Source organism: Marmota flaviventris, unplaced genomic scaffold (genome assembly GCF_047511675.1).
Source record: "Marmota flaviventris isolate mMarFla1 unplaced genomic scaffold, mMarFla1.hap1 Scaffold_551, whole genome shotgun sequence".
NCBI classification, from domain to species: Eukaryota; Metazoa; Chordata; class Mammalia; order Rodentia; family Sciuridae; genus Marmota; species Marmota flaviventris.
Genome location: NW_027288357.1, coordinates 21,111 through 32,401, shown reverse-complemented (window position 1 = coordinate 32,401; position 11,291 = coordinate 21,111). Strand labels below are relative to the sequence as shown.

Sequence of the window (11,291 nt, the reverse complement as noted above, 5' to 3'; positions counted from 1 at the left end):
CCTGGTGACTGTCTGTCTGTGGGGCATCTGTGGGTTGGCCTGAGCTCCCTCAAGGATGTGCTGGAGCAGGAGGGATGGACGGGAGGGACAAACCTCATCCCTCTTCTGTGGTTGGTACACAAGGGCCGGGTGCACAGTGGGCGCTGGGTGTGACCAGGGGTCCTATGAGTGCTTTCTGCAGGTCTGCTGCCCACCAATCCCTGGTTCACACAGGTGGTGACATGGGGACCAGGGGTCCTTTACAGAAAGCAAAGCCGCAGACGGGGGGAGCTGCCTCTCAAAGCTCTAGTCTTTCAGCAGAGACGCAGGTTTACAGCCTAAAGGGTTCCCCTAGAATAATCCAGCTGCCTAAACACATGTCTCACGCTTTGCCTGCAAGAGGACAAGAGCAAACTGCAGGTCACACGTGATATGTGACCATGTGCAGGCAGTGTAGGTCATATGTGACCATGGTGGGGGGCAGTGCAGGTCACACGTGATATGTGACCATGTGCAGACAACACAGGTCACACGTGATATATGACCATGGTGGGGGGCGGTGCAGGTCATATGTGACCATGGTGGGGGGCAGTGCAGGTCACACGTGATATGTGACCATCGTGGGGGGCAGTGCAGGTCACACGTGATATGTGACCCTATGCAGGCAGTGCAAGTCACACGTGATATGTGACCATGTGGGTGGCTTGCAGGTCACATGTGATCTGTTCACCCAGCCTTCTGCCCCTGAGCCTTTTGGATTCTGTGCCACCTACAGATTTAGTGCCACTCAGTTCCAGGTGCACCCTTTGCAGTCCGAGCTGCCCTGCTGGAGCTGGGCCCTGTCAGCCCCTTTGCAGCTGGTGAGGTCAGCCTTGTCAGTAGAGGGCGCTGCAGGGTCTGGGACAAGGCCTTCCCGTGGGGTCCAAGATCCTCCTCTTCCTTCTCTGTCCGGCAGGCCTCAGGGCTTGGCCAGCGAGCAGGATGCCCAGTGGGGCTCACCTGGTGCTGGCAGCACCCTCGGGCTGCTCTCCAGAGAATTCCTCGGGTGCCCTGCCCTCCGGCCCCAACCTCGGCGAACCTTTCTGCCACGCCAGGGCCGAGCAGCGCCTCCTCCGGCAGCTGAGCCCTCACTCCCACGCTCTCAGGGATCTCCCTGCCTTCAGTGGCCCCCGTTACCCGTTAGAAGTTCTCCGTGTTGAGCTTCAGCTCTTCAGATCCTGTGCGGCCGAGGTCGCCTGCCTCCCCGTGGTGATCTCCACGCCTTTGCTTTGTTCTGGTGCTGCACACCGGCCCTGCTGGCCCTGGCGGGACTGCCCCTTCCAGCGTCAGCCAGTCCCCAGAGTCAGCCAGCGGCGCGTCTGTGAGCCTTCCTGAGCAGACCCCGGCCCCGGGCCAGCCCCATCCACCTCCTCGTGCAGCTCCTGGCCCCGGGCACATCACCCGGCCCCACTCACCATGGCCAGGCCCAGACCACAGGGCCAGCCTGTGCAGCGAGCCCAGAGATTACCCCAACCCACCAGCCCTCGGCCCCCGCCCTGCACACTCCGTGGAAGACAATGACACTCTCACCTGTCGCGACCCACGACTAAACACTTAAGGTCACTCCAGGTGAACTGGCTGCCAGAAATAACCACACAGAGACGGAGAAACACCTTTTTCTTTGGGTCGTGTGACGGCTCCTCCAACCTTAGGAGTCTGTGGAAAGAGAGAGTGACCCCTTTTATTGGGGAGAAGCCATTCAAGTGAGGCAAGGGGTCAGGGGTCAGGGGTTGAGTCCAGCTTCCCGATGTCTGCTGTCAGCGGTTGACTGACACCTGGGGAGGCCACGCCCATCTCATGAGCTGCGTGGGGATCAAGGCAGGGCCCGTGAAAAGACAGACTGAGGCCCACCCAAACAGAGGGGCCACGTGGGCTCCACCCGCCCTGTGCGCTCAGTGCCCACGGCTCACCCCCAGCCCAGGGCGGGCTCCCCACACCTGTACTCTCGCATCGCTCAGGGCTGAGGGGCACTCGGTTCCTGTGTGGCAGCTCCCGACACTCACCTGCTGCTCTTCTGACCGGCCCTGGTGCTGCCCAAGGGGCTGGTGGGGCGTGGGGCCCCCACCCTGCTTCCAGGGAGCTGCACAATAAATGTCCTCGCGACCGTCCTTCTCCCCATGGCGACCTTTCTCCGCACGATGCTGGAAACAGTCTGAACCTTTGGACCAGCTGCGAGGCTGGCTCCAGGCAGTGGGCTCTGAAGCTGCCCGTGCTCAGAGCAGCTTGGTAAACGCGGGTTTCACAGCGGACACTGCTGGAAACCAGCCACAGTGCATCGGCCAACTTCTGACAGAGGTGACCCGGTGTTTAAAGGGGCTGTGAGGGAGGAGGAGAGGGCTGATCAGTGTGAGCGCCATCAGGGGTTCCCTCAGGGCTCTGTCCTCCTGTAGACACTGGGAGACAGGGTCCCCTGCTCCTGATGGTCACAGTTCAAAGGAAAGGCTTGGGAGACCCTTCTGAGTTAGAGACCAGTCACAGTTCTAAGCCCTTTGCAGTAAATACTCCAAGAAAGGAGGCCAGGGGTTGGCCAGAGAAAACGGTGACTTCTCTGTGGGCTGAGGCTCTGAGGCAGGACCTGAAGGGGTGGGGTCCCCCAGGCTGTGGCCTGGTGCCTCTGTTGGGCAGGCAGGCAGGAGGAGGAGCACGCCCAGGCTCCCAGCGCACCAGAGGGAGGGCAGGGCCGGCCGCCCCCCCGCGTCAGAGGGTGGTCTCCCCACTGCCCTCTCCGCCAGCTCAGTCGGCGCACAGTCAGCCGATTGTCCTCTAGCTCCTCAGTGAAAGGCGGTCCCCACTCTTGCCAACCACGGTGCAAGAGTGACGTTGCCCGTACTTGCAGAGCGCAGGGGCATCTGGCCAATGGAAAGTGGGATGTGGGAGGCGCAAGGCACAAAGTGACCCCCCAGAGCCTCCAGGTGTGAGCTGAGCTTGCTCAGGGACAGTCCCTGTGGGAAGCCAGGCTTTGGGAAAGCAACCACCTCTCGGCCACAAACAGAGACGATGACCCCGTAAGAACCAGGGGTGGAGAGACTCTTCTGACTCCCAGGGGATCTCAGAAAGGAAGAGTCCAGCCTGCTCTCCAGTGAAAGCCAAAACACCAGGGAGGCTGTTCCTTGTCCCTAAAATATTGCGGGGTCCTGTAGCCCCAGGGCAGCAGTGGCTGGAACCCAGGTCTCTGATTTAGTAGTGTGGGCTGCAGAATTGCTGGGTGAGCTGTGTTCAAACCTGGCCAAGGCTCTCGTGTCAAAGTCAGGTTGATACAGAGGTGGCACTGACACGTGGACCTGGGACGTTTATGCAAGGTCAGGGACAGTGAAGGCCCTACCCTGCCTCCACCCCCAAAGCTTAGCTTTTGTTTGACAGGTTCATGCACATTTCCCCTTCAGCTCAGAGACGCTCTTAACCCAAGGTCGTTCTTCCTGGGCTGTGGGGCTCCACCCGCTGACGTGTGGCCGGGCATTTCCCTGGACCCTCTGTATGTGTCAGGGGCTCCTCCTCCTCATGTGCCCTCCATCTGGGCATTGTCCCACAGACTCTGGTCATCACTGCTGCCCCAATCCCGCCTCACCTCCCCTCAGCTAGGTGGCCTTGTCCCACAGGTCCCCTCTCTGCGTGGTGTTGGAATTCCCTGAGGCTCTGAGCTGCTGTGACGACTCCCGAGCTCCGAGCTCCCTCACTCGGGGATCTCGGCCTGATATCCTGTGCCCAACGTCTAGTGTGATCCTTTCACAGGTTCTGACGCGGCTTCCCTGTGCATGTGGTGGGCACGTAAGTCCACTCCCCAACACTCGTGGATGCCCAGGTGGACGTCATCGCACTGCCATCCTGCCAGTATCTTTCCAACTGGTCGCGCTGATCCTATAGTCCCCCCATGTGCCGCTAAATCTGCCCCCACTGAGCCACTGGAGGGACCCTTTAGAAGAGTGAGCCACATCCCGACTCTGCCAAAGCCCTCCAAGGTCCCCCGTTTCAGAGTAGCAGCCAAGTCCTTCCAATGGCCCACGGCCAGCCCTGCAGTCCTGCCTCCCTCTCTCCTGGGATCTAGCCGGTCTAGCCCTGTGTCCTCTGCTCCAGCTGCTCCGCCCTCCAGGCTGCTCCTGGCACATGCCAGGCACCCTCTCCCCGGCCTGCACCGCATGTCCCCTCCTGGAACCCTCTCCCGCCTGACTCCTCCATGGCTCACTTCCTCAACTCTGTGTGCAAATGTCACCTGGTGAGGCCAGCTGCACCCTTCCATTTACAATGCAAACACCCTGGTCCCGTTGCCCCGTCCGGCTTGTTCCATTTGCTTTTCCCCATAGCACTCACCTCCCTTTAAAATAATAGGTCATTATAGGAGTGACACTGGACCAGGGGACAGAGCCACATAGTGGGCGGAGCAGGGAAGTTGTACAAGGAACAAGTAACAATGCAGGTGTCAGGAGAGCTATGAGAACAGCTCGGGGTCAGGAGACCGAGGAGGAAGAAACAGGGGCGTGGGGATCCCTCCACAAGGCTGGTCAGAGCTGGTGGGAGATGGGGTGTTGCCGCCCAGGGATGGGGGCACGTTGGCCAGGTTGCCTGGGTCAGCGCTGGTCATGGTCAGTGCAGAGGTGAGCAGGTAGGGGGCTGAGATCCGGGCCTTGGGCTCGTTTTCTTCCCTGGTGCCTGCCCTGGGCCTGCAGGAAGTGCACACAAGTCCTGCACAGGGGTAGCCATGTCTGCTCCTGCAGTGCCCGGTTAATGTGTCATCTCCTGGAGACAGGCACTTCCACTGAGCCATTGTGATGCTGAGGGATATTGAAGGTATTTCCACGATATGTAGGTTAAGCAAAGTTATTGTGGGTCACATCTGCTCTGCACACGGGGGACTGTCCCTGTTGGAAGGGCACATCTGAGTGGAGTTGCTGAGTCCTGGGCCACCGCTGATTTAAAGGCATATTCATGCTCGTGGTGATTTTAAATGACAACTTTTGCTTTGAGAGAATTGTGGATTCACGTGCAGTTGTAAGACGTAATACAGAGGGAAAAACCCTCATGGATGTAGAGGTTCCTGTCCTTCGTCTCCTGACCCTGTAGCTTCCTGATGTTTCTATCATGGGTTGACCCCAACCTCCTTCCCTGCTGCATCCTGACAACATCTATCCATCCATCAATTCTGACCTCTGCCATGTCATCCCATAGCAGTATTAACCATCAATGGACCTTGACCTCTGCCTTGTCTCCTGTCTGGCATGCATTGACCCCAAACTGCTGTCCTACCTTCTGTCCACCATCTGATGATCCCTGCTCCTTGCCCTATCACCTGTGAGGGTGTCCACCAGAAGTTGACCTTAACCAGTATCTAGGAGGAGCAAATTTAGAGAGCTCTGTAGAGGTCAGCTTGCTGGGACAAGGGGCAAGGTGGGTGGCCGGCAGGAGGCGCCTGGAGATCTTCCATTAAACCCAACATAGGCCTGTGCCCGTGTCACAAGACCAACCATCAGTGGCTCATACAAAACAGGGGACAAAAGATAGCTAGGGCACAGTCAAACCAGAACACAGGCAGACCAGTCTCCCCTGCGTGGGGCCTCCAGCTGCTCCCTGGCCTCTGCTCCTAAAGAGCACGGGCCCCGCCCTCCCCACCCCGGGGAGGACAGGCTTCCTGCTCAGAGCCCCTTCCAGGCTGGGGTCAATCCTGGATCACGCCAGCACCTTCAGGACAGCCCCACGGTTATCAGAGGGTGCTCATTAGTATTGTTCAGCCAGACCCAGGCCAGAGAGGCACAAAGACACCATTGTAGGCCCAGCACCTGACCCAGGTCCCCTGAGACTCAGGGCAGGTGCTGAGGCCTGGGAACTGTGGGGTCTGCAGGGCCAAGGGGGAGATTCAGCTCCGGCTGGGGGCAGCTGAGGTTGAAGGAGCAGAGCAGGGGCCCAGGGGACTCAGCATGAACTCTGAGCACAGGTGGGCACCAGGCCTCCTGAGCCTCTCAGGAGATCTATCCAAAGGGAACCAGGCTGTCATGGGGACCTGTGGTTGGTCAGAGTGTTGAGGAGGGGAAGCCTTTGGGAGGGGGCTCTGCAGGAATGAGGAGGGGACGCCCCAGGGAGGGCTCACGGCAGGCTGTGAGGGCTCCATCCCTGAAGCCCGCTCCAGGGGGAAGGTGAACACCCAGGGAGCCTCGGCTGTGCCAGGGGGCAGGGGGGTCCTCAGACGACCAGAGCGATAGCAGCTGTATGTCCCCTTGTTAGAGTGAGTCCACGGAGACTCGCAGAGGTCGAATAACTCAGGAGACACGTCTTCATGACCCCTAACACGGGCCCAGCTCCTCAGCTGCCCTGATAAAGCAGAGAACCGCGGGAGCCAAGCCCCTCTCCTGGGGACGTCAGCTGCCACAGAGGAGGTGGGCGAGGGACACAGAAGTGCTCTCGAGACAGCAGAGCTGGCCTCCTGGCACACCATGGGTGGATCAGGAGGCCTCCTCCATCCCTAGCGAGGCCTGGGCAGCTCTGAGGGGGGATGGCTAAACTGCTCCTGGCCATGCGATGGTGTCCCCCCTTCCAGGGAGCTCTGGGGAGGGGCACCCAGGCAGGAGGGCAAGGAGGGCAGCTCCAGGGTGGAGAGCTGGGCTCTGGGGGCTGGGGCACAGCCTGTGGCCTGGAGATCAGTCCCCCTCAGCAGCAGGAGAGAAGCCAGTCCCTGGGGAAGCCGGGCCCTCCCTCCCTGGGGCTCCCAGCCACAGCCCACGCCTGTCCCCTCCAGGCTGGCTGGGCTGGAGCAGCACCTGGGTGGTGCAGACACTGAATGGCCTTGTGTGTCTTTCACCTTTAGGTGGCTCCAAATGGTGACTCATGGGATCCAACAATAACGACATTCCCCTCCCTGATGATGGGGATGTGGCCCTGAGTGACAGGCGGTGGGTGTGTCCTGTGCCAAGTCCACACAGGACACTGGCCGTGGGGGACATATAGGGCGTCCTGTGAGGAGCCGGCACAGCCTCGTCCTGACGCCCAGGTGACCCGCCTTGGCCCAGCGCAGAGCCTGCAGATGAAGTCCCTGTTCCTGACCATCGTGCTGCTGGGCCTGCTGTCTGCCCTGCAGGCCCAGGACCTCCTGACCTTCCCCTGGGAAGAGCTGAATGTGAGGCAGGGTGGGCCAGTGGGCGGGTGGGAGAAATGCCCTGAGCCCTGGTCAGCGGGCAGCAGCTGGGAGCCCTGCTTCCGGGGTCACTTAAGGCCAGCTGACCCTGCACTCCTGCCCTTGAGGGTAGAGATGGCATTCCCTCTGCTGTCCCTAGACAGGGCCCTTCCTGGGGACAGGGCTGGCGCAGGGAGGAGGTTCAGGTCAGGGTCCTGTGGAAGTGACACTGGAACCTGAATTCCTCTAGGGACAGGGCCCTCTGGAGTGACACTCATCCATTCCAGGCCCAGTCCCTGAAATGAACAGATCCTTGGGGGCCGAACCCTCCACCTCCGTGGGGTCCAAGAGACCTGAGTGTGGGGCCTGCTCTACTGAGGGCAGGGAGCAGGCATGGGGGAGGCCGTCTCGGGGGGCTCAGCCTGGGCTCTGGGAGTCCCCTGGGCTGCAGGTCCCTGTGCCAGGGAGTGATGGGAGAATCTGGGCGGGGCCAAGGTGACTCATGCCTTGACCTTCTCCAGATCACAGGGACCTGGTACACAAAGGCCTTTGTGGTCAACATGCCCCTGGTACCAGACTGGAAGGGGCCCGGGAAGGTGTTCCCCGTGACCGTGACAGCCCTGGAAGATGGGAGCTGGGAGGCCAAGACCACCCTCCTGTGAGTGCTGCCCCTGCAGGACCCTCGATTCCCTTTCACTTCCCATCACCCATCCACATTTGAGTGTCATCAGAAATAAATCCCCTGCTATGAGGGGACACAGTCCAGGAAGCTTCCCAAGGCTCAGGCGGGTCGAGTGGGATTTTCAGTGTCACCACGTGAGGGCTGGCCCACCAGGTGAGCTGAGCTTGGCTCAGGTGCCTGTCCTGAGAGCAGCTGCCCGTGTGCTCCTGCTTCCAGGATTCAGGGGCGGTGCCTAGAGAAGAAAGTCACTCTGCAGAAAACCCAGGAGCCTGGCAGATACAGCGCCTGTGAGTCCCCGGGGCTGAGCCTGGAGCCCCCTGCAGGGGAAGCTCCTGGGGGTGGGAGGGTCCTGCCCACCTCCCAGCAGGGCGGCCTCTGCTTCCCAGGGCCTTGTGGCTCTGACCCCAGACACCAGGTGTCCCACGCTGTCCCAGCAGGGACTGACTGGGCAGTCGCTCCCTCTGAGAGGTCCTAGCCCTCGACCTTCGGGGAAACCGAGGACTGGAGTCCTGGACAGGGCAGGGCAGCTGCCTGGGCCAGGGCCAAGCTCCAGCCTCCACGTCCTCCAGCCTCTGGCACCTGGCCTCCACAGCTGGGTGGCCCCTTCCCTGGCTGGGGTGGCAGTGGCCCCTGGGGGACAGGGGAAAGCAGAGGCTCCTCCAGGGTTTTGTTTTTAACAATGAAGACACTGAAGAGCTGCCCTCTCCGTCCAGCCACAGACCACGGCAAGAAGCTCGTGTACATAGAAGAGCTGCCCGAGAGCGACCACTGCATCTTCTACTGTGAAAGCCAGGACCCAGGGAAGAAGTTCCGCATGGGCAAGCTCATGGGTGAGGGTTCCTCGGAGACCCCCGTCTTCTGCCCCATGGTCCCCACTCCCCAAAGCCCAGGAACCAGCAGCCACTCCCTGGCACCGGGCACTAGAGCCTTGGGCTGGCCTCTGTGTGCCAGGCACTGTGAGCTGCCCAGGCAGAGATGAGCTCTGAAGTGGGAAGGGGTCGGCTAGGGGAGGACTGTCAGGCACAGGGACAGACATGGCCCTCAGAGTCCTGACCACTCAGGAGGGGGCTCCAGCCACTCGGGCTGCCAAGTGCCACTTCCCAGTGTTTGGGCATCAGGACAGGTCAGCCTATAGGGGGAGGGTCCTGGAAAAGACCTTCATGGGACAGGGACCCTCCAGGGTCAGGGGACAGCCCTGTGACTCTGTGACATGGGGTGCTTCCAGCTCAGGGGCCTGACACTGCAGACCTGCTCACTCCAGGGCAAAGCTCTGGATGCCAGTTGGTGGCCCTGTCCCCACAGCATGTGCAGCCAGCCCCCCTCAGCTCACCTGGTCCCCTCTCTCCAGGGAGGAGCCCCGAGGAGAACCTGGAGGCCCTGGAAGAATTTAGGAAATTCACGCAGCGTAAGGGACTGTTGGCCGAGACCATCTTCACACCTGAGCAGACGGGTGAGGGGTCAGCTGCCTTTGTCCCCACAACGTCCCCTCTGTGTTCCTTGTGCCACCCTAAGTCTTCCATGTCTTTGTACCCTTGTGTCTCTCTGTCCTTCCGTGACCCCAATGTCCCCTCTGTGTCCTTGCGTCCTCTCTGTCTCCCCATGTCCCGAGCCCCTCAGGGACACCAGGGCCCTGCTTGGGTCTTGGTCATGGAGGGCTGCAGCTGTGGGTGTGAGGGGGCCTGCGCCCATCCTGGCGCCTCCTCCCCACTGAGTTTTCCTTGGTTTCTGCAGACACCTGTGTTCCCGAGCACGACTAGGGTAAGTGACCGCGGGAGGACGCTGGAGACCCCAGAGTCCCCGGCTCTGGAGTTTCAGTCCACCTTCTCTGCCTCCTCCCATCCACCCAAGAGGGAGACCCCACCTGGCCAGGCAGGGGTGGTGCCCTCAGATATTGGCCCTGGGGGTGATCCGGGACACTTGGGGACACTTTCCTCTACCAGTGAGGGTCAGCTGCCGCGCCCTCCCACACCCTGGGCCCTGATCCAATCCCTACTCTGGCCATCAATGACCCGGATGGTCATGGCAACCTGGGAGCCCCTCTGGGCCCGTGGCTGTCCATCAGCGTCTTCACCACAGCCCGGGGAAGGAGGAAGGTGGACCTGGAATCTGCTCAGCTGCAGCCCTGCCCCTGGTCCTCCCATGGGAGGGTCTCCCACCTCAGCGCCTCTTCTTGTCCCCAGAGCCACCTGGGTCTGCACCCCGTGAGCCCACTCACCACTGACCAGGCCTGTGCCCTGGACCACCCCTCCTGCTGGACCACCCCTCCTGCTGGACCACCCCTCCTCCTGGTCCACCCCTCCTCCTGGTCCACCCCTCCTGCTGGACCACCCCTCCTCCTGGTCCACCCCTCCTCCTGGTGCACCCCTCCTCCTGGTCCACCCTTCCCATGCAGCCACCGTCCCCACCCACATCCCTCCTGACTCTAAATAAAGACCTTCTGCACCACTCTGGGCTTGGTCGAGTCTTTAGGGGCCTGGCGATGGCTCCCTGGGGGCCCTGCTAGGAGGGGGAGTCATGAGGGCAGCTGGGGAGACATTGGCGCCAACAGTGGTCAGACCCCAAGCACAAAGGGGTGCTGTCCTGAGGTCCTCCTGATGAGCCACGGCCCTGAGTGGCTTGGGAAGGTGCCGGGCCCTGGGCAGGGGCACTGGGGAAGTCACTGGGGTGGGCAGGACTGGGGAGACATCTGTGTCAGGGCTGCAGAAGGTGCACAGGTCCGTGGCAGGACTGCTGCCTCAACGGGGGCTTCAAGGATCCTGCAGGAGCCAGACATGAAGCAGGCTGAGCCCAGGGGCAGGTGATGGGGACGGTGCCAGCACCTCCCTCGTCACCCCTCAGGCAGACGGAGCCAGGCACAGCCTCCCCTGGTCTGCACCCTCGCCCTGGCCCTCCCCGTGGTCTGTGCAGGCCCTGGTCTGTGGGAACACTGGGCCCACAGACGGTGGGGGACCACAGTGAGCCAGGAGATGATAAACGCAGCCCCAGTAACCACGGACCCGAGGGACCCGGCTTCCCAGAGAGCCAGCCCGCAGTGCCCACCTCTTCCTCTGAGGGGCCTTTGATGGCTCAGCCGCCTGACCATCAGCTCAGCGACCCAGCTACCTGAGTTCCACTCTGACCTGCCGTCCTTTCTTCTCTCCCCTCTTGCCTCCACCTGGTTCTTGGTGGGGACTACTGGGTGGCCCTGCAACACAGCCCCAGCAGGTGCCAGGTGGAGCCCAATCAGCCTAGATGTGCAGAGGGCAGGGCCAGGCCTGACCCTGTAAAGATGGTGGGCATGAAGCCTCCCCGCTGAAGTCAGCTACAGAAGGGTTGGGACGGCGTGTGGACATGCAAGGAAACAGGAGGAAGCGCTTCACTGACCACAGTGGGAAAGGCTTTGGGAAGCGTCTAAGCAATGCAGGGCACGTCGGCTGAAAAGTAGAGACGTGACCATACGAAGTGAAAATGCAGGTGTGGAGTCACAATGGGACCGAAGGCCCAGCAGGCTGCGAG

The 11,291-nt window shown here is 61.3% G+C and overlaps 1 protein-coding gene across 1 annotated transcript; it reads left to right on the top strand.

The window, feature by feature from the left end:
- Window positions 1-7,024: 7,024 nt before the first annotated feature.
- On the top strand, window positions 7,025-9,553 carry LOC114092810 (odorant-binding protein 2b). Its single transcript, XM_027935404.2, has 6 exons — window positions 7,025-7,117; window positions 7,636-7,772; window positions 8,013-8,083; window positions 8,516-8,626; window positions 9,145-9,246; window positions 9,528-9,553. Exons 1-6 carry the CDS (start codon window positions 7,025-7,027, stop codon window positions 9,551-9,553), a joined length of 540 nt encoding a protein of 179 aa, XP_027791205.2.
- The last annotated feature ends 1,738 nt before the right edge of the window (window positions 9,554-11,291 follow it).